The sequence below is a fragment of the Episyrphus balteatus genome, chromosome 2 (assembly GCF_945859705.1).
Source record: "Episyrphus balteatus chromosome 2, idEpiBalt1.1, whole genome shotgun sequence".
Classification (NCBI taxonomy): Eukaryota; Metazoa; Arthropoda; class Insecta; order Diptera; family Syrphidae; genus Episyrphus; species Episyrphus balteatus.
The window spans coordinates 96,712,723-96,736,910 of record NC_079135.1 but is presented as its reverse complement, the minus strand read 5'-3'; the positions used below and the strand labels follow the sequence as shown (position 1 = coordinate 96,736,910).

General features: G+C 27.7%; 2 protein-coding genes across 2 annotated transcripts in view; one reads left to right on the top strand and one right to left on the bottom strand.

The window, feature by feature from the left end:
* LOC129912229 (uncharacterized) overlaps positions 1-7,900 on the bottom strand; it is a 71,657-nt gene extending 63,757 nt beyond the window's left edge. Inside the window, exon 1 of the mRNA XM_055990379.1 lies at positions 7,673-7,900. The gene's annotated coding sequence lies outside the window, so the exon portion shown is untranslated. The remainder of the gene's footprint in view (positions 1-7,672) is intronic.
* Positions 7,901-18,855: 10,955 nt separating this feature from the next.
* LOC129909595 (monocarboxylate transporter 6-like) lies at positions 18,856-23,954 on the top strand. The gene is made up of 5 exons (XM_055986669.1): positions 18,856-19,059; positions 19,144-19,270; positions 22,595-22,738; positions 22,801-23,745; positions 23,803-23,954. The coding sequence occupies exons 1-5, from the start codon at positions 18,856-18,858 to the stop codon at positions 23,952-23,954; spliced, it is 1,572 nt and encodes a 523-aa protein (XP_055842644.1).
* Positions 23,955-24,188: the final 234 nt, after the last annotated feature.

Sequence of the window (24,188 nt, the reverse complement as noted above, 5' to 3'; positions counted from 1 at the left end):
CCACGACAGATTCTTATAGGAAATTTAATTCTCTACAAAAAAGGTCTCAGAGTAATTTTCCCTAAATTGAGTTCTGAAGAAGTTATTCACGATTTAAATCGAGAAAAAAAGTAAAAAATCAATTTTTAAATCGTGAATAACTTCTTCCGAACTCAATTTAGGGAACATTTTAACTATGAAATATTAAAATCGTACATATCAGACTGATTGTTTAGAATAAGGTACGATCAAGAATATTCGGAATTGAAGATAATAGAAGCCGGTGTACCACAAGGAAGTGTCCTAGGTCCTACCCTGTATTTACTATACACAAGGGATACCCCAGTTGGTAATCACACCATAATGGCTACTTTTGCAGATGATACCGCAATTTTGGTACCCGACAAATGTGTCTCTAAGGCAGCAGTAAAACTACAAAATGCCGTCGACACAGTCAGAGATTGGACCGAAAAATGGCGTATCAAACTAAATGAATCAACATCTTCACATATAAACTTTACAAATAAAAAGATAAACAATATTCCAATATTCATTAATAATCAAGCTGTACCTTACGCCAATACGGCCAAATACCTTGGAATGACTTTGGATGCAAAGCTAAAGTGGAAAGAGCACATCAAAAAGAAAAGAGAAGAACTAAACTTGAAATATAAAAAAATGTACTGGTGTTACTTGGTAACAACTCTGATTTATCAACCCAAAACAAAATAATGCTGTATAATCAAGTACTAAAGCAAATACCGAAATCATCCAAAAATTCCAAAACAAAGTCCTTCGTGGAATAGTTAATGCACCTTGGTACATAAGAAATAGCGATCTACATCGTGACTTACAAATTGAAACGGTTACAGAAGTTGTTAAAAAATACGCTGTATCGCATAATCAGAGACTGCAAAGTCATACCAATTCTGAAATGGTGTCCGTCTTGAATACCAGAAACCATGTTCGGAGATTAAGAAGAACTAAGCCTCATGAGCTTATGGTCTAAAAAAACATGGGAAAGTATTAAAAGTTTAAACTTCCCCCAAAGTGATTTTACAAAGTTAAGAAAGAAAAATCTGATGTCGATCTCTCAAGATTGGTCCTGATAAAGAGGTGGTTTTAGTGGTTAAGAGTCCCACACTACTTGGTGTCGAATACTGCCAAGTGTCTTTTGAAGATTTCCTCCCGTCAAAAAAAAAAAAAAAAAAAAAAACTTCGATCGTCTAGCAGTTCTGTTGTAACACATCATATCATGTATAAAAATAAAAAACACCGATGATAGACCTCTTAAAATTATTTTTAACGGCTCAAATTTTCACCAAATTTTTTTTTCATCATCCTGAACAAGATTTTCGAAGTAACTTTCAAAAAAAAAAAAATATTTTATTTTTTTGGCCCAGTCTATTACATACATATTTTTTGTGCAAAAAATTTCGTTAAAATCTTCAATTTCGACTTCAAGAAAACGGTTCTGTGGAAACAAAATATTTCTTTTAACGTTAAAAGTATAGCTTTTTCACAGATGCAAACATTTTGAGTTATTTGAAAAACATCTATTGTGACAAAAAGAGCCGAAAGGAAAAAGATTTTTATCTTCTCCACTTTTTATTTAGTTATTCAAAAAGTTTTAACAATTTTGGAGTAACTACGTCTGGCATTTTATTAAAAATTCAATGAAGAATTACCGTAGAAAAATGGAGAAGAGTAAAAAATTACTCAATAAATAAAAAATAATTCCACCATAAAGCAGTTTTTGGTTCAGAGTGTTCGACGATATTAGTAGGCACTGAATTATTTTAGCGGTAATTTTGTCCACATTTTTTACTTTTTCGGTTTCTGTGAAGAACGAGTGAAAAGAAAAATATAAAATAAAAAATATTGAATTTCAAATTTAAAAAAAAAAAACCAAAAAACCTTCTTAGGATTCATTCCTTCCCCCTCACAAGTTCGCTAAAACTGTAAGGGTATTTCCGTTCGTCAGATGAATAGCTTTAGCTTGACCTTTCATATTAAAAATACTTTAATAACTTTTCTAAATGACAACAGAATGTTTAACTGATAATTGAAAAATAAATTTCAATTGTTTTTAGTACTATGCGGAAACGTTTGTTAAATAATTGTGTTTGAATTTAAGCACAGCTGCTATAGATGCAAAACAATTAGTTTTAATTCAGAATAACAAGATGACAATAAAAGTTACCAATGTATTTTTTTATACAAATTTTTATTTATAAATGAAAACTTTCCACAAAATGATTAATAATAAAGAATGACTAAGTACGAATAAAGTAGTGCCTTTTGGCTTGATTCTCTGAAATATTAAGATTAAGATATTAAGTTAATTTCAACCTTTTTCTTTTTCGTTTAAATCAGTTTCATAATATTAAGAATTTAAGGAATTTAAGGTGAGACTGTTAAATGTTTTCATTACGGCTAAAGAAAAGAAAAAAATATTAAAAATTGTTATCAGGACACCAAATTAAATTTTTGCTTTATCATCCAGTAATCAGGCAGTGAAACAACTTTCGCAATTTTGTTTATTATTTATTTTATAAGATTCCAAGATCTTAGCACTTCAACCCCATTATTATATAAGATTTCAAATAAATATATATAAAAATAAATATTTACATTCAGTGAATGGATAATTATGTTCAACATTTATAATTATTAAATTAATTCTGTGACATGATGACCTCACGATGGACGTGAGATGACAATTTTCTTGACTATGATTTTCCACGAGGCTTTCTTAATTGCTTGTATTTAAACATTCGAATGAAAATCCATAGCAACAACTATTTCCCCATAGTGTCAGCTATTTGAATATTAAATCAACTTTTCTTATTATTACTTCTAGAAGATTAAAGGGTAACTGTGGCGTATGTGTAACTTTTTTGTATATACAAATCTAACGATGGATTGAAATTGTTGTATTCTCATACAATATATCAAATAGTTTGACCTTTATTTGGATTTTCAATAGGCTTCATTGGTCATGAATGTCTTAAGAGAAAACATGAAATGGAACACCTAAAGGCCAGTTTTCAGTTTGTAAAAAAATAAACTTAAGAAATTTACAACATTCTCAGATGTGTCTCCATCAGGGTTGTAAAAAATAATTTTTTTTTAATGCATTTAAAATTGAAAAAAAAATTTTGCATTAAAAAAAAATGTTTATTATAGCTGAAAAAATTTGCATTAAAAAAAAAATTATTTCAACTGAAAAATATTTGCCTTTAAAAAAATATTTAAGTAGGTATTGCAAGTAAAAAATTTTAACATTAAAAAATAAATGTTATTGCAACTGAAAAATATTTGCATTGAAAATAAAATTTGTATTGCAAATAAAAATATTTTGCATTAAAAAAAAAATGTAGGTATTGCAAATAAAAAAATTTCTGTATTGAAAAAAAAAAAAAAAATCAATGGAAAATGTGTACATTAAGATTTTTTTAAATATTCTTCGAATTTCTTACAATTTTGGCTACATAAGCTATTTCAACTATAATATTGAACCTAATGTATGATCAAGTTCAAAGCAAATTGTTTCCGTGCTTTTAGCCCGATCAATCTAGAAATTTTATCAAAGTTAATTTAAGTACAAAATTTTTTTATGCAGTTAGGTTCCTTTGATGGAGGAGAATATAAAACCACAGTTTTACACCAAAATTTGATATGGCGTATTCCCGAAAATGACCCCTGACCCCTAGGTAGTACGGAAAGAGTGATTTCAGTCGAATTTAATAAAATTTTAGTATGTTGTAGTTCATGTGAAGCTTATAACAACTCTCTATGGATGCAACCCGCTTGCCCCCGTTTAGGTGGGAGGGGCAATTTTCTAAAAAAATATTTAAATTAAAAAATTATTAATAAACAACGGCAACACTTACAGCTATGAATGATACCATTTTCACAAGCCAGAACTGCACACTTGATTTTAATTTATAAATCAAGTTATTTTAATGAATTGTTTTTGAAATAATAGATTTTAAAGTCAAAATATTGGAAAAAAAGTTTTTAAAAAACACTGAACACTGAAAAATCGATTATTTTAAAAACAATTCATTAAAATAACTTGATTTATAAATTAAAATAAAGTGTGCAGTTCTGGCTTTTGAAAATGGTATCATTCATAGCTATAAGTGTTGCCGTTGTTTATTAATAATTTTTTAATTTAAATATTTTTTTTGAAAACTGCCCCTCCCACCTAAAAGAGGGAGGGGGGGGGGAGATAGATCACCCCTTCTATAGAAAAAAATTATTGTATTGAACTCTTCTTCAAAAAACCGTTATCAATTCTGGGCGCCTAAGTTATCGTATTCAACCCATTAAAAGGGTACAAATGGGGTAAAAAAGGTGGCAATAAAGAGGCTTAGGAGGGGGTATACTTGGGGCAAGGGGGTTGCATCCATAGAGAGTTGTTATAAGCTTCACATGAACTACAACATACTAAAATTTTATTAAATTCGACTGAAATCACTCTTTCCGTACTACCTAGGGGTCAGGGGTCATTTTCGGGGATACGCCATATCAAATTTTGGTGTAAAACTGTGGTTTTATATTCTCCTTCATCAAAGGAACCTAACTGCATCAAAAAATTTTGTACTTAAATTAACTTTGATATATAGTGAAATTTTGTCTAGGATGATCGGGCTATTTGGGCTGGAGCTTAAGATACAGCTAAACACACACAGACGACAGAAAGACAACTAAAGTCCATATGTAAAATAGTACATTAACGTTATACATCAGATCACGCATTTAATCTGGTAGGTCTGATTTTTAACAGCACCATTGTCAAAAATGCATAAAATGTCAAAAAGAATACTCGAATTGTTTATATTTTTTTGATATAAGACTAAAAAGACCTGGTGACAAAAAATATATATTTTCGTACAAAATTTTGGTAAGGCTACTATAGCATAAAATAAAGAAATAAAATGCACGACTGGGTCGCACGAACTTGCTCTTAGAGTTCAAGTTGCTTAAATTTTTAAGACTTTTTATATAGAAACTTGGGAAATGTAGGTACATAATATGTAAAAACAAAACAGAAAAAACAACAAATAAAAAAAAAATAATATTCATTTTTCAAAAAAATAAAATAATATCTGAAATCAAATCGCCCCACAAAACAAGTATGCAGTTTTATTTGATATATTAAGGTGTATTTGTGGAAAAAAAAAATTTCAAAATCGTTAGAGCCGTTTTTTAAAAAACTAATTTTTTATAAGTAATTTTTTGAAAAAAAAGTTTAAAAATAAAATTGGTATGCCATTTTTAAGAATAACTAATCAACATCTAAAAACAAAATTTCAAAAAATTCAATGTCTCGTTTTCGAAAATTTGATTTTTGAAAAAAAAATTTTCCAAATTTTTTTTTTTAAATCCAAAAATTATTTTTTTTTCAAAATTTTATTTTATATAAATGCTTTTGTATACAAAATTTCGTTGAAATACAATAAGTAGCTTTGCAAAAAATCCGATTTGAAAAAAGCGGTCCTATGGCAGGTACCGTTAATAATGATTTTCTTCAAAAGATAGACCTTGTTTAAAAACTAGCATTTGAATTTTTTTAACAAAATCATTGGAGCCGTTTTCGTGAAATTAAACTTTTCCGAAATGTTTGTATGACAGGTACCGTTTTTTTTGGTCCAAAAAAATTAATTCCAAAAACCCCTCTGGAGAGTCTCCAAAAACTGCTACATAGCAAGTTTGAAGTCAATCGGTACATCCGTTTAGGCTCTAGTTCCTTATACAGACAGACAGACAGACGGACTTCCGGGACCCACTTTTTTGGCATTGTCTATCATCGTAATGTCATGGAAAAATGTTATCTCAACTTTTTTTTTTTTTGTACGAATGCATAACTTGATATGTAGTACCTATATCGCAAGTAAAAATGTTAAACAATGTGACTTCTTAATTTTTGTTATATTAGCATTATAGAAAACAAAAGAACGACTGACTGGATTAAAATTAAACTCTGAAGAAATTATTTCTGTGGGTGTATTGAACAATATAAAAGAGTCAGTCAGTAGATCCTTAGTATTTTTGGGTTTCTCTATATTTTTTATTCAGTGTTCGTTTGATTTATCAACAATAAAAAGCATGAAAACCCCTTCTTTTCATGTTTTTTTTTTCAAAAATTCTTTTATAAAAAAATGATAAGCAATTATAGAATCATTATAGTATTTAATTATTTATGTCATCAAATGCAAACTTTAATTTTCTTTTGTGATCATTGCTTGCAGAAAAAAATAATAATATTTTTTGATTCAAAGTCTGGTATTAATTTGAGAAGTGGTGATAAGGTTTAAAAAAAATGTATTTGAATACACAAGTTATCAAGTCTGTAGGAAAGTCAAGAAAGAAAGTCAAGTTTTCGAAGTCAAAGGAACAAAAACAAACAAAATTTCGATATTTAAAAACTAAAAAATATTAAATTAATAAATTTTTCTTTAATTCTTTGACTACGCTTATGGTAGAGATACTGAATTATACAAACAAGTATTCCAAAATTTCGCCTTACAATGATTTCAGCAATTAAAAAAAAAAAAACATAGGTACAATTTTTGTAATTTATAAAAATCGTGTGACACTGTACAAATAAATCATAAACAAAATATGAATACATATGTTTATAAAAAAGATAACAAGTACAATAAAATATTTGTTTAACATCGACCATCATCAAACAAAAAATGATTTCATTGATAATGTATGTGAACATTATCAATTAATTCTTTATCTTTATTACGACCCCTCAAAACTCAAATTCTAATAACCTCTTGGATGTTCAAATAATATAAATCGTAGAAGACATTAAATCAACCAACGTTTGGTGGTATATAAGATTATATCCATAAAAAATTAATTCTATATAATAAATATATAAAAAAAAATCACAAAAGCCATTTGTATAACAAACTCATTCCAAAAACAGTTATCATCTCTTCATATTTTCTGCATACATTTGTTGTTGTTCTTTTTTTTAAACACCAGATATGAATAAAAATCACATCACAATATTGCAATATTAAAAAATCAAACAAAAAACGAGTAAATTAATTATTATATTGACATTGAAAGAAAACGAGTCATCATTTGATTGATGTTTGATAGCACTTTTCAGAGAAAATATTAAAAAAAATGAATAAACACTTTATCAATGAGAACTATTATTTCAATTTCCATTTTTTTTTTTTTGTAATCACCAACTGTTAACAGCTGTTTGAAAAACTATCAACTTTCCAATACGGCGTATACATTTTTGCACACAATTAATTGTAAACAACTTGTTCTACTCTAATAAATTAATAATACAAAAAAACAAAGACAACTGATATTTAATCTATGATATTATAAAAGTAGTTGGTTGGTTGGTATTTTGTATCTATTATTTGCGTGAATTAATTTCAGACAAATTGAAATGCTTGTCAACGATACGGAACGTAACACAACTAATCACTCATAGCACGCCTTCGAGTCGAATCTAAAACAATTAAAAAAAAAAAAAAAAAAAAACACCGACAGATAGATCGATACGAATAAGTGCAGATACTTCGCATCTATCAGATACACTCTTAAATTTTTGCATTGATTAGAGGAGATTTTTTTTTTTCTAAAAAAAAATCTTATGTAAGCATTTGACACTAATGGAAATATAAATTTTATAATAATTCACCTTTTATTTTAATTAGAAACTTATTATAAAATTTGTATTATTATTTTTTTTTTTTTTTAATCTATGTATGGCGCTTTCTATTGAACTTGAACTTTATAAGCACACATGAATTCTCATCTATTAGATGTATCTTTTTTAACATATATGAGTGTGCGGTTAAAATATGTGGGGGAGCTTTTCTAAAATCGCGTCCGATCAGCTACAATGAAAATTCAATACTAACTTATTCGAGTGATTCGGACGAAATACCAATTTTTTTTTTCGTTCAGAAGAATAAAGTGAATAAAAAAATAAGAAAACAAATAGAAATAAAAAAAAAAAAATAACAACATACAGTAATTATAATAGTATATAGATGTAAAAATATACACCATTTTTAATCGAATACAACATTTTTCATTCTTTCATATCGAGCTTTAACAACAACTATTTAAAAATGAATTCAGCAAATTTTATGGTGACGTAATTGATATTACGCTGCAAAAATTGTTGTTGTTCGAACCAATTTTTTTTGTTTGGTTATTTTTTTTTTAGATAGTCTTAACATATCTGCTAGTTTGATGTATGAACGTAAAAAAAAAAGATCGCAGTTTTTATATATTTTTTATCGTTAGACATTTGTTTGATTTTAATCGGAAGGGTATGAGGAGGACTTAAGTGTCTGATAAGAATAGTGAGATGCGAGAGTATGATTTTCAAGTGAATTGAGAGAGAATTTTTTTTTTTTTTTGGGTTTTTTCATTCATTAGAAATGTGTTAATGATGAGCACATTGTTAACACTTGAGGCTTTAATCGTAGCATGATATTCAAAATTTTTTGTTTTGGTATGCAAATACTTGAACTTTTATGATAAGATTTAAAAACGATTTCTTGATATCTTGTAATTTGAAACAGAAAAACACATATTTTTTTTTTTCTAATTCTCTAGCCATTTTTCATTTTATGATACAAAAAAATTAAAATGCAAAGCAAAAAATAAAATTAAACCTCGAGTCGTTCCTGAAATTGTTCTATTGCAACACACTCTTTTAGAATAAATATTAACTATTTTAAGTACATACTTACAAGAATGTTCAATTTTTCATTCGTCATGCTTGTTGAATGAAAAAAAGTTGATTCTTATACCAAAGGTATTATTATTAGTCATTATTATAAATTAGTTTACGTCATTAAATTTATCAGAGGTCTTGTTAAACAATGTTTAAAAAAGTTGTAAAATTATGTGAATAAAAATAGGTAATAATGAGCTCGCAAGACAATGCACATTTTTTATATAGAATTTGAAGTAAGTACAAAGCAACCAAGATTTAACATGTTTTTTTTTTTAAAGTAATTTCTTTGAATTTCTCTAAGTTTCTCGTATTTTGCAAAAATTTATTAATTGCTAAAATTCATACCTTTAATGGTTTCAGTATTAAGTAAATGATGGAATTTTTTTACCAATTTTTGATGGATTTAATAAAAGTGGTCACTGTGGTGTATGCGTAATATATTTTTCTACTTTTTTCTTTATTGGTGGAAATTTTTTCGGCAACATATATGTATTAACACAATGCTAAACAATAGTAACCATTACACATTTTCAGCCAACTCACAGGCTAAGTATTGGTTTCATGTGCAGCAAAAATCGAGGTTTTAGTCAATGTAAACCTTGCACGTACTTGCTCTTGCAGTTCAAAGCACTTTTATGTTAGTTTACTTGTAGATTTTAAGATTTATAAATTTAAAGAAATTTTTTTGATGTTGGGGAAGAGCCGACATTTCGGGCAAAATTTTGTTAAAAAATGAAAAAAAAAATATTTTTTTATTTGACTTTTCTTGAAAAAATAAAAATGCAGTTTTATTGCAATTGCTTTGAATAAAATACGTCTACTTTAAAATTGAATTATACGTCTACAAAGTTTCATCAAAATCGTTAGAGCCATTTTCGAGTTATTTGGTTTGAATTGAAAAATTTGTATGGGAGGTAGGTACACTTTCTAATAGAGGTATAAAAAAACAAAAAAAAAAACCAACTTTCAGAATTCCATAAAAATCATCTGTAGATACCAAATTTGAAGAAAATCCGTTAACCTGTTTAGGCTGTGGAAATGTGTACAGATGGACGCACGGACGGAATTGCGAGACTTACTTTTTTGGAATTCTCCATCATCGTAATGTTGGTTTTGATTAAGTAAAAAAGTATTCTTCAACATGCCGTTCGTTTATCTGTCCGTGCATCTGTTCACATTTCCACTACCTTAACAGATTTTCTTCAATCTTGGTACATATGGTTTTTATTTAGTTGTGAAAGTTGTTATGTTTTTTTATTTATTTTTAACTTTCTGCCAGACGACGAATTTTATCTCAAAACATTTTTATATAGAAAAGCTTGTACTATTAAATAATTTATAAATAAATTTAAAACCGAAATTTTATTTATTTTATTTTATCTTCTAGAATCTAGATGGCAAATATATCTATATTTGAAAAAATTTGCAACTTCTAACATTCACTAACAATGTTTTTAGTAGATAAAACATTTTTTGAAATTAGTCAATAATATGGACGTTAATCAATAAATAGAAAAAATTCTAAACAAAACTAAAAAATAACAGTACAAAAAATTTAACAATTTTCGCTCTGAATATTGATATCAACAATTCCTTTTCTTGTAATTGTAAAACAATTCTTATAATTTTACTGTGTTAAATTTCAATATCCTTAAATTGTTTGTTTTTGTTGTATTGGAAAAAAATGGACCACTGTGACACACATACCTATACTACAATTAAATTGATTTTGTTGAAAATGCAAATGTAAATTAAAATAAAAAAATTATAATGAATGAAAAACCGTTCTTAAAAAAGGCTTAAAATTGTTTTTGTATTGAGTTAATCTCTATAAAAATATATCAATTGATTTTTCCTATATAAATGAATTTTAGGGGAAAAATGGATAACAACCGTCAAAATGTCCTCAAAGTTAAAATGGAATGGCTGCTGTTTTTATATTTTGCGCTTTTCTATTGTGGATATAAAAGACTCGTTTAAGTTCAGAAATAAAATTCTACAACTTTAAAAGCCCGCTATGACATGAGCATTGATCATCTCTCTTATTCATAAAAAAAACTATTAAACTAAAAAAAGCACTCTAATGAGATGAAATTTTCGAATTTTATTGTGTTTTGGTACGGTCGATGTACTTTAATATAATGGACAAAATTTTGTTGTTGGAATTTTTTGGAAACAAATATTTCTATCTAATTGGCAACAGCGGTTAAACGTGCACCGAGTTAATAATTTGAAATGCTCCTAATCACGTAAGCTTTGTTGCTAGCGACAATTCATTGTTAAAATTCATCTATGCGAGGAACAAAAGATATTTAACGATTGTAAAAAATAACGTATTTTTTCAACAACAAATATAGAATATAAAAAAATAAACGCCATGTGGTGTTTATTATTTATTGCTTATGACGTCATTAATAAATTATTGAGATGCAAATTATTCTCATATATTTTTTTGAAATGAATGTGATAAATGAGTTGCATTCAAGGTCAACACAGATGAATTACCTACTGGGTTTCTGAGAGTCTGGATAATGGAACTTGAATTTATACCTAAATTCTGCCTTTTTGTTGATTTATTAATTAAATACAATATTGCTGTTTTTACTCTTATAAGACATAATCCATTAAGTAAGTTCTTAATGGATAAATGGAGTATAAGTTTAATGCAGTTATAGGCAGATGATAATATACTGATGAATCTTAAATGAAGTTGACTGAAAAACTTGAATTCTTTGACGTCTGTGATTTATTAATTTGATTGTGAAAGAAAAGTTTAAACATGAATAAACAGCCACTTATTAAGCAATAAATGACGAATCTGAGCTGGAAGAACTGACACTTTAGGGCTGAAACAAGATGCATTAAAATAACTTTTCTGGGTCACTTCAGAAGTCCAATGAATCAAAACACATATTTTTAAAGGCTAGCTATTTTTTTTTTTTTTTTTTTTTTTTTAATTTAGATAAAACATAAAAAAGGAAAAATTTCCAAAAATGTTTTTTTTTTTTTCAAAAATTAATTACATATTTTGAAAACTTTAAAATTTTCCTTGTTTAATCTAAAATTTAAATGATATTTATTAACAAAATGATATTTATTAACAAGAAAATTTGATTTTGCGTTATAAGAAGTAAATCATCTCAAAAGTTCGATCCCTCAAAATACGTATGTAGATAAAAACTGTCTGATGAATAAATCTGAATTATTTCAGGTAAAATAAGCTTACGAAATTGAGTCTCATTTTAATATTATCGTCCATAGTTGTAAAAAAAAATAGATGCATTTATTTTTCTAAGCAATAAAAAGTCCTATTTTGATGGCTTTTCTTAACAGGTGATCTTAAATCTAAGAACAAAATTTTAAAACAAAGTTCATTTAATGTTTTGCAGAAAATAAAATATAGATTTTTTTTAAGATTATGTTTTTTGGTTTGATGACTGATATTGCAGTTTAAAAAAATTGTAGAAGAACTAAACGAAAAGAAACCTGAACCTTAATTAATAATAGCCTTGTTGGAAATTATCAGGAAAAAAGTTTTTTTTTTTTTTGAAAATTTTTGAAAAAAAACTATGGCTAGTTTTGTTTTTTTTTAGGTGTTGATTAAAAATTTCAAATATTATATAACAATGTTGGAAATTTTGAATGCATGTATAAAAAATATTTTTACCTACCCAATTAAAAAAAATCAATTCTTTTTTAAAGAAGACATCAAATTTCATTGTATTTGCTTTGTTTTAAGTTCAAAATAAAAACTAATTTTTTTTTTTATTAATCAAGTGGAGAGATTGAATAAGATTTATAGAAATGTCTAATTCAATCGTCATTATTTTTATTTAAGATTTTTGTAGTAATGAATTGCAAATTTCTTATTCATATTATAAGGCTAAATGTTTGTGTTGGTTAGTAGTTCAGTAGTTGATTTTCCCTTTCTATAAATTTAGCATATTCCTACTACAATTTACGAAAAGTTGCGAAAGTTAAATAGCAGTTAACAAAATGGTTAGAATTTATACCCATTAAAAAAAAATTATTTTTATCATATTTCAATAGCCAAAAACTAAAAATAATCGATGTGTTTTTAATTTGTTGTAAAATGTTCGTCCAATAAGTAGAATATGCATATGCACTTTTCCACTGTGTAACTATTTGCCAATATTTTAAGAGCTTCTTGTTGAAATTAATAAATTTAATAGATAAATAATTTACTTTGCATTGTGAGATTCTTTCAGAGATAAGAAATTACTCATTGCATGCGTTATCGATTTTAATTATTTTAACCGTGTGCGGAAATAGTGATAAAAATAATTCTACTACTTTAATAACATAAGATTATTTTCATTGAGCAAATTTTCAAATCCAAAATCATAGCTATGTGTTTCGATAGCTCATATTTTGCCTTGAGTTGCAAGTGTTCCAATGTTTATAATGTTTAGATCCAAATTAATATTTGATATAATATTTATTTCCGTTAAGACAAATTAAAAGTTTTGATTCAGAAGATATTTTACAATAATAAAATTTGTGACAAAATTTAGAAAACAAAAACTAAATATTAAATAACTTAAAAAACAACAAGTAAATATATTTCTATTCAAAGAACTTGTAGTCGTCTATAAAAAGGGAATTCCATTTGCTACTGCTGGCAGCAACACTATGCTAGTACCTATATAATTGATTTTTTATTAAGATTCTTAGCAAATTTTTAACTTTCTCTTTATTTTTTGGGACTCAGAAGTAGTACATTTTTTATGTGATTTTTTTTTCAGTCGAAAAAATCCCCATCATTAAAAGAAGCTGACATCATTTACCAGCAACAGTATGTATTGAAACCGCATTAGTACGAACACGAACCTATAAACAAATTTGACAAATACCACCAAATAAACACAGTTCGAAAATCTTCTTTTCCAAACACGTATTTCAAAAGAATTGTTGATGAATTGTTTGTTTGTGACGTAAAATTTGCAGATCATTTTACCTGAAAAGTCATCACTTTACTGTCATCAAAACCAATTACTCACTTTATATGCAAATGAGATACGAAATACGATACCACAGATATGTACTACATACAGCTTCTAAAGAGTATTTACCGGTTTATATTTACAACACACACATACAACTTTCCTAAATAAATTATTCAACACATTTGAGTGACAGTTTAACACCTTTAAGTGAGTCATTTCCATTTCCACATGCAATGGATATGATGGGATTTATTGACACTTTGTTAAATATGCCCTCAATCCACTTTAGCAACACAAAGTGCAAATATGATAACAATTTAATTTCACCTATCATCACCGTTAAGTGGAACTGATGCTGCATTGTAAAGCTACCGGCCACAAACTACAACGTCAGTTAATTCTTTTTAATTTGTTTCAATTGCCGGCAGGAGTTTGTTTGTCACTCATAATGGATTTGCGTTGATTTCTTTAATTGGCGCCATCGCGGTTTTTTTTTTTTTGTGAACAAACCAGAAGAGTATTTGAATATTTTTAGACTTGCCCAGTATTGATGAGAATGTTTTCATTTCATTCAATTTATGCTCTGATAGTAATGAAAATAGTTTATCAATTTTAAATGGTTTGTCTATTTCTTAGGAATTTTTTTGGCTTTTAGTTTAATTTAATGATATTTTTAAGATTCAATATGTATGTTTTTAGTGTATTAAAAGTCTAGAAAGACACTTCTGTAAATCAGTTGTATTTTTTGGAGCAAAGGAATTAGAATAAAATCTAAGCTTCATTTGCCATTCTAATAAATGTTTACAAGTCAGGCTTCTAAATTTTGCTTTGTCACCACCGTTGGACAAGTATGTAGGTAATAAGATGTTAAGCAAGTTTAAGCACGAACGAATCAAACTTATTTTGTATGCAAATAATCAATTTTGGAATTCAATACGTTCAGATTGAATATCAATTTACTGTTTAAAAATCGAAATATTTAAATGATTTTTCAGGTTTCATTGTATGGTGATTAGGTAATGATCAGGGGAGAGTACGATAACTTTGACGAGAAGAATTGATAACGGTATTTTGTAGAGGAGTACAATACAATCATTTTTTACTATGAAAGTGGGGGGTATATCTCCCCCCGTTTAGGTGGGAGGGGCAATTTTCTAAAATATAACGTAAAATACAAAAAAAAATTATAAAAAAAACAACGGCAACACTTACAGTTATGAATGATACCTTTCCCAAAATCCAGAATTGTACACTTAATTCTTGTTTTTAAATTAAGTTATTTCAATTAATTTTTCTCGAAATAATCAACTTCAAAGTCAAAATTTGGGAAAAAAATTTAAAAAAAAAGTACATTAAATACTATTTTTGCCAATTGCAGACAAAAAAAAGGCGTTCGATTTCACTAGTCAAAAAGTTTTTTTATAGAAATCAAAGTATATTCTTCTACTGGTTTTTTTGTGCGCTGAGCTCGAATCCAAAGTCAGAAAAATTCTATCACATCACGTTTCAGATATTACCACGCCAAAACGTCACACAAATAGTGTTTTGGGAGTTCAAAAATCAATATCTGAAAAACCTTGCACATTAGACCTATTTTAATGCTAGATTTTAATTGTGATGATCAAAGGCCATGACAGAAGCATAATTTGGTTTCTATGGAAACATTTTTCTCGCCAATATTACTATCATTTACGGAAAAATCAATCTTAATAATTGGGTTTTTATTTTTTTTTTTTTCGATTTTTCTCAATGTTTTTTAAAACAAAAGTATAATTTTTTCACACAATCTTAAATGAAAATGCAAAAATTATCTTTTTGCTCAAAAAATAATTAAAATAAGTAAAAAATATAACAAGGTAGTTTTTAACTAGGTTTTGTTAAAATCCAATCACTTTTGTATAAGATAAAAATAAAAAAACAAAAACTCGTATTTTTGCATTTTTCTCAATATTGTTGAGGTTATGTAAAAAAATGGTTTGAGCAAAAATTGTAGACACTTTAACCATGTACAACTTTTGTGTTAAACTTTTGACTTTTTCGCCCACCCACCCCATTTCCATTATTTTGTTTGTGGGCAATTTTTTCCCCCTTTCATATACCATCTATCCAAAATTTTCCAACCATCCATATGCTGCTTATTAATTTTTTTTTATTTTCAAAAATTATTGGCACTGGTCTACAACTGAGTCGAAACGCACAGAGAAAAATATGACCCGCTAAAAACTAACAGATTGCCATATTGTTTTACCGTCCATACATTTCATAAGGAAATCTTATTAAAAGCAACGATTAATAAGGTTTTTTTAAGGAGATTTCTTATTATTTTGATAGAGAAAATCTTATTAAAATTTAACTGAAAAGTTGATTTTTTTTGCAACTTAGCACTAGAACAAAAATCGCGATCAATATTTTCATGTGGCAGGTTGGTTCAGGTGGTAAGGTAGGCGACTAATGATTTGAAGTCTCCAGTTCGATTTCCAGCTTGGTCATCGTTTTTTTTATTTTTTTTTGCAGATTTTAAAACAATAAGGAAAACCCGATTGTTTTAATAAGGTTTCCTTCTTGGATGAAAACCATAGGGAAATCTTATTGTTTTTGTTCTATTTTATGTGGTCTATTTTTCTCTGTGCGCTTTATAAATTTTTGGAGTTGAGGTCACTTGAACTTATAAATTAAAAAATGTATGCTCAGATATTTTTATAGCTGTCATTTATCGATTTTATTATTTTTTTTTTTTTTGTTTTTCTTTTAACTTTTTTTAATAAAAGCTTATACATATTGTTGGTTCTAGCCGTCTTTGGAAAGGATTGTGATTAAAAATTGGTAGTATTACATTATTTACTCAGAGTCTGAAAGCAGGGGCGTACACACCATTGGGGCAAACGGGGCAGTGCCCCAGGGCCCCCGACATGCCCTAGGGCCCCGAATGGAGACAATGCAGAGAAGGCAATTTTATATATAACATATGTATATGTATATAACGAAGCAAAAAGATAAGATGTTTAACATGAGTCACTTCGAACACAAGAGAGAATAATCATTTTTAGCAAAAAAACAGAACCGACTTCCATGGCTCAAAACTGGGTTTTATGATTTTTAAAATAGTTCCTATGGCTAAATGAAGATGAAATTGAAATGGGACCACACTGCAGCCACCAGCTTTCCAATACAAAAAGATTTATCAAAATTTGTTCACTCAGTCCAAAGTTATGCGGTAACAAACATAAAAAAAAAAAAAAAAAAAAAAAAAAAAAAATACAGACGAATTGAATACCTCCTCCCTTTTGGACGTCGGTAAAAATTATATTCTTCAGTGTAATGCATATTGAATTGGAAGCCAGCTACATTTATTATTTCATTTCAAAAAAATAAATATCATCTCAGAGGCCCCAAACAAATAAATAGCTTTTTTGAAAGAAAAATTATATACCTCCTATTATCTTAGAGCTCCAAAAAATATTACTTAAATTAAAATCTTAGCGACCAACGAATGATACATCAGGGACCCAAAAAAAAAAAGAGTAGGGCGTATACGTACTTTTTTATTTGTTCTTATTTTCTATATCAAATGGGACACAAATATTAAAGGGGTCGTAAAATTTAGTCTAGCATTTATTTGTACATTTTCATTTTTGCACTTTTCACTTTTTCGGTCAAGCCTTTATTTTTGGGCGAAAGGAATTTCCTAATGGCCTAGAACTTTGCACCAATTATGCCATTGATTCTTATCGAAGAAGAAGTTATAAATAATATTGTTTTTTATTTAATTTTAGTTTTTTTCATACATTTTACTTTTTTTCGTACTTTTAATGGTATCATGGGAAGTTAAGAAAATTTAACTAAAAATGTGGGTCTCACAATTCTGTGTGACTTTCTTTTGCTGGAGCAATATTTTTAAATTTTCGTAGTTAACGTTTTGGGTAATTCCCGAGAGGGAAAATTTCAATGTTTTCTGAGTACCTGTCATAAAACAAACATAGAAAAGTTTTTTATTTTAAAAACAACTCTAACGATTTTGATTAAAACTATTGTACCTATGTATTTGGCAATTTAGACTTTTTTTTTAATAAAATAAAACAAATAAATCAAATATAGAGTGTTTTTTTCCGTGGTCAAAATCAAACAACAAAATCGAAGCCCAAAGATGTTTTTTAATTTAATTTCATCATTTGCCCATAATGATTTGGTACACTCGGGCGTATGTGTAATATTTTTTTGTTTTAAATTGATTATAAAGCCTAATATACTACAGAAGTTAGAGAAAATTTTCCATACAAAAATAACTAAACGATATAATTTGTTAATTTTAGGGAACACGATCACTTTGCGATTGCATTTTACGTATTTTTTATTTAATCATTTATTGACATTTATTTTTAAATAAATTTGTGTGTATTTTTAGACTTAATTTATTCAATCCACTTCGTCAATAATTTGGAATTTAAGGCTAAGGATAAATGCTATACTGGTTTGCTTCTATGAGTCACTAATCGATTGAGTCAAAGTACATAAATTGGTCAATTTCATTCTTAAATGCCCCAATAATGCATTAAGAATTTAAAATACTTCTAGATTTGAAGCCAACAAGGCGATCTTTTTTCGACATTTATACATTTAACTAAGATTTCCACATGTTCGCCAAGAAACTAGCCAAATCATAGCACACAAAAAAGCACCCTGTAGTTCAAAAAAGGAGTTTACATTCAAAAGCTTTAACTAGTTTTTCGAGCAAACGACTCTCAGTGTCACACAGCTTTAGCCAATTTAAATTTATGGATTGGGAAGATAACATGTTTCTATAAATTTTCACTCTAAAGCAAGATGACTCTTTGATAGTTAAATATTGAATTGGGTTCATTTATTTTGTTAAGCTCTTAAAGAGTAGTTTATAGTTTTGTTCAGTCTTGTGCGTGGTCAACCATAAGTTAAAAGTTTAAACCACTCTTTAAGATAACACAAACGTTTTTATATTTCCGGAAAATATCTGGTGAAATTATTTGAACAAATTTGACTGTCATCTTTTTTAATTAAATATTAAAGCTTATACAACTGCAATTTTGTATGCATTTTGATTTTGCATCTCACAGTGAAAGAAACCGCATTTTTGTTGACTTGATGTAGGATAAATGTTTAAATAAAAAAACATAAAAATATAAAGCAAAAATGAACGAAAACAAACTCATTCAAAATGCCAAGGCTAAACATATTCACATTGAAAAAATAAAACACCAAAATGGTACTACTTCCAAGTCCAGTTTTGTTAATCGCTGCACTACCGGCGGAAATAAAAGTGATTTAGGTGAACATTTTATAGCTCCCGATGGTGGATGGGGATGGCTGGTAGCCATAGCATCGGGAGTGAGCATTGTAAGTATTTGAAATTTTTATTTTGTGAAATTTTAATGAAAACATTTTTTCATATCTTTTTTTTTTTTCTCCCACTATTTCAAGCTAGTCACATATCCTGTTTTGCTACAATTTGGTATATTATTTAGAAAGAAATTTTTTAACATTGGAATTAGTAGCTCAGAAATAACAACAATAATAAATACACAACAAGCAGCGGCCATGTGTTCAGGTGAGATAATGTTTGTTTGTTTATTTTGTATGATAATTGGTAGAGAGTTGGTGGCAGTAACGAGTATTTCTACGATTTGGACAACTGAAAAAAAAAAAATTGATGAAAAATGTTTGAGCAAAAAAATAAAAAAAATCCTTTTTTTACATGAGATGATCTAAAGTAAAACAAATTTTGAAACTGATGGTGAACAAATTTTGGAAATATGGTAATGAACAACAGATTGCATATTTTGTAAATATAGTTTTCCGTGCTACCTTCACACGGAGCTCTTGCCTGAAAAATTCAAACAAGAAATAAAACAAATGTTCGGTGTGACGATTCCGGTGAGTAGAATAAAATTAAATGGCTAGTTCTCATCTCCTATTAGACCAGTAATTTCGTAGGAAAAAACGACTTAGAATAATGCATATGAATCGAGAAAGCTAAATTTTTACTATCACGTAGGGGGTGCTTGCTTAGAGAGCTTAACTTGAAGTTTTTGACCAAGATTTTCTACACCGAACAAAAAATTTGATAATAACAGCTATCAAATTAACATTTTTCAGTGACAAATGTCGTCCAACAATTAAAGTATCAATTTTGATATTTTATCATATCATTTTGACATTTTTTAATTTCAGATGGGAAAGTGAAAATTTCACTTTGATAATTAAAATATCATTTTGACATTTTTTTAAGTTTAAGTGGATAGTGAAAATTTCACTTTGACAGTAAAAATATCAATGTTGACTAGATTTTACGTTTTAGTTTATTATAATGAAACCTATTTCTTTCTTTTTCTTTTTTATTATTTTTATTATTTAAAGTATTTTCTTTCTTTTTTCAAAACATTACTGAAAGTGAATATTTTATTTTTTCTATTATATGTGATATAATTGTTTGGTTATTTTCTCCCAAACTGTGTGAAGTAAAATCCTATTGCCGATCAAATTTTCTCAGTAAATCAAACATTTTACTTCGAAAAAACACAAAGCGCCTTTAAATTAGCACACATTAAGAATTTTTTGGGTTGGGGTCGAAATTCTGTATGTTGCAAAATTCTGTATTCAAAATACTGTATGCCAAAATACTGTATGTCAAAATTCTGTATGTGCAAAATGCTGTAGGGACAAAATTCTGAAAGTCAAAATTCTGTATAGCAAAATTCTGGTTGGTCAAAATACTGTATTTCAAAATTCTGTACATCAAAATTCTGTAAATCAAAATTCTGTAAAAATGCTGTAAAAGAATATCGTTTTGATAATGTAAAAAAGTGCGCGCGCACTTTTTTTGTCATGTATGTCAAAATTCTGTATGTGCAAAATGCTGTAGGAACAAAATTCTGAAAGTCAAAATTCTGTATAGCAAAATTCTGGTTGGTCAAAATACTGTATTTCAAAATTCTGTACATCAAAATTCTGTAAATCAAAATTCTGTAAAAATGCTGTAAAAAAATATCGTTTTGATAATGTAAAAAAGTGCGCGCGCATTTTTTACATTATCAAAACGATATTTTTTTACAGCATTTTTACAGAATTTTGATATACAGTATTTTGCCGTACAGAATTTTACAAAACAGAATTTTGCATGTCAGTATTTTGTTGATACAGTATTTTGACGTACAGAATTTTGTATTTACAGTATAATGACGTACAGAATTATGGTATTACAGTATTTTGACCCCACAGAATTTTGTCGTACAGAATTTTGACAAGCAGAATTATGACCCGCTCCCGAATTTTTTATTTAGTATTTTTCAAGAATTTGGAATGAGAAATTGATATGAAAAAATGATAATAAAATATCAAAAAAAATTTCCAAAATGTGACATTTAAATATCATCCTGATAGTAAAAATACTGTTTTAACATTTTAAATATCATAAAACACATTTTATAGAGCATTTTTGGCTGATATTTAAAAAATGTTAATTTGATATTTAAAAAATGTTAAATTGATATTGGTTTTTTTTTCGGTGTATGAGCGTAAGGTAAATATTAAAAAACTATCGGAATATTCAAAAAGACTTACAAAACTTGATTCTCAGAAAAGTATACAGGGTGTCCGGTAGAAAATGGATAAGCCTAAAATGGCTGATAGGTGCACATTTGACTGTTCTGAAACCGAATAGAAAAAGTTTCTATCACAACCAGTTTAAAAAATATTAGCTTTTTTTTCGTTCAGTGTACTTAAAATTTCATCATCTTACGTTTTCTTTAACCACAACCACGAATGAATGAATTTAATAAATTTCTTATTTTTATAATTTTCTACAATAATTGGCTTACTACATAAGAAGTTAAAAGTTTTTACAACTGTTGCAGCTTTTCTTTAAAAAAATTTTGAAATTTGTTTTTCGATGCAAAATGTGAAGAAAAAAATTTATGATAATTTTCAAACACCTGTCACCTGTGGTATAAAAAAAATCCATAGGAACGTAGGTGGCCAACTTTTTTAAAAATATGCGCGTCCAAATGGGATTGCAGAATGGTAAAAGTTTTTATCAAATTTAGAGTTTCTGGGAAGTTATTGGTATCAAAGTGCAAAAATAGCCTATTAATTCAATAAATTATTTTAACTGTAAAATCTAAGTTTATCACATTGCTGCCACAAATGCATTTATTCCATCAGTTTTTTAATCAGTCATATTTAACAATAATTCTTCTTACACATAACTATTTAAAAAGCGTTATAACCGTTGAACAATGGCTATAAAAAAATAATTTAACTTTTTTTTAATGCAAATTAGAAAAAAAATATTTGTTTGTTTGTTTAAGTAAGCCATAAGATGATTTTACAAAATTCTGCAAAAAAACACGATTTCGTAAAAAAGATCGTTGTTTTTGAGATTTTACTAAAAATTATGAAATGGAGAATTTTAAAAAGCAGGATTTTGAAAAAAAAAAAAAAGAATTTTGAAAACCAGATTTTTAAAAGCAATATTTTGGAAGCAGAAATTTGTAAAATAATTCTGACCCCAACCCATTTTTTTTTATTAAATTTATTTTAAATTTATAAAAAATGGGCTGTAATAGAACTGTCAGTTTAGGAAAAAATGAGGTTTAGATCTAATCCAAAAAATAACTCAAGTTTGATTTAAAAAACGGAGTCAAAGACAACAAAAACCTGTTAAAAATAATTAAAAATAATAGAAATAAAAATGTTAATTTATGAAGATTTTACTTTTTTTTGCATTCAAATTTTTAATATTACTAGAAATTATTGCAAAGTTTAAAGGTCACTTTCTTTCTAAGGGGCAGTGGTAGCTAGATATTATTAGAAAAATATTTTTTTCTTTTTAAATGACATAGAAATGAACTTTTACTTTTTGTTTGTATTTCAGGACTCATCAATGGTCCTCTATTTCGTCATTTTTCACTTCGACAAGCTGCATTAATTGGGAATTTTTTCGTTTTTTCTGGACTCTTCTTGGCTGCCTTCGCAAATTCATTTTTCTCCTATATTATATCTATTTCACTTTTGTATGGTAAATAATAGAACTACAGTCATCTATCCTCATTTCTGTAAGATTTTTATTTATAATTTCAGGAACTGGAAGAGGTATTATGTTCTCCACAATGACTGTAGCTGTTAATACTTATTTCAAAAACAAACGCCAAGTAGCCACAGCTTATCAATATGCAGTTGCTGGAATAGGACCTATTGTCCTGCCTTTTATAATCACATTTTTGGTTTCTTATTATGGTGTTACTGGAGCTGTTTTATTGCTAAGTGGCTTTTCACTTCACAATCTTGCATGCTCAGCAATATATCAACCTGCCAAATGGCATGCAAAGAAAGTTCCTGAATCCAGACCATTAAAAAATCTTGAATCTCGTCATCGAATTGAAGATTCTGATTCTGATGAACCATTTGTTTTTGAAACTTGCAAGTTGCAAGTAAACAAAGGATCTCTTCAAAATGTTAAACATAATGATCCACCAACTAAAAAGGAAGAAGAAAAAATGCATGAAAAAACATTTGATTCACCTAAAATATCGACAATTTTCGAAAAGATTGTTGTCATTTTCGACTTGAATCTGCTGAAGGATTTTGGTTATGTCAATATTGTCTTGGGTTTAACCTTTATGAATATTATTCAAATGAACTTTCACTATTTGACGCCATTTATATTAAATGAATTCGGTCTAAGTAACAATCGAATAGCTGCAGCTATGACTGTTGAAGCTATTTGTGCATTTATAACAAAATTTTTAATTGTCTTCTTTGTAACAAGACTTAAATGTGATAACAAAATCTGTCTTATATTGGGTTGTTTAGCAATGGCTTTGGGAAGAACTGTTTTGGTGTACAGTAGAAATAATATTGTGGTCATGATTTGCTTTGGATGGATAGGTTTCAGCGCGGCAATATTTCTTGTGTTTTGGATTCTTATACTGCCAAGTTATGTTCCATTGAATAGACTTCCAGCAGCAATTGGCTTACAAAGACTTATAATGGGAATATGTAATTTAATTATTGGACCTTTTATTGGTGAGTTTTTACATGTTTAGATTTTAAATTTAAAAATTAATACATTTTTGTTTAAAGGTCTTATTCGAGATGCTACCAATTATGCATCTATTCTTCACATAATGAATGTTCTTATTGGAATTGTCATTATTTCTTGGATAGGTGAAGATATTTACAAAAAGCGGAGGCGACAAATCAAAACAAGTGATAAAATAAAAGCCATTAACTAATATTACTTTTTATTGTTATCTTAATTATTATCTATATTATTATCTTAATTAAACTAAACAAATAGGATAATCTCAAGTGTTTTTTTTTTTCCTAAGAAGTGGTTTATAAAATAAGAAAGTTATGGTGCTTTTTGATATCTTAATCGCTACTTTTTCAGGGTTTTAAAAATATCAATTCAAAAACATGCATTTGTAATTTAAAAAAATATTTATTTGCATTAAAAAAATGTTTAT

Bases quoted from the DNA above. Each gene is read 5' to 3' on its own strand.
- LOC129909595 (XM_055986669.1), top strand. From the start codon at position 18,856: ATGAACGAAAACAAACTCATTCAAAATGCCAAGGCTAAACATATTCAC. The intron at 19,271-22,594 runs GTGAGATAATGT...TTTGTATTTCAG, and splicing joins AGCAGCGGCCATGTGTTCAG to GACTCATCAATGGTCCTCTA. The intron at 22,739-22,800 runs GTAAATAATAGA...TTATAATTTCAG, and splicing joins ATCTATTTCACTTTTGTATG to GAACTGGAAGAGGTATTATG.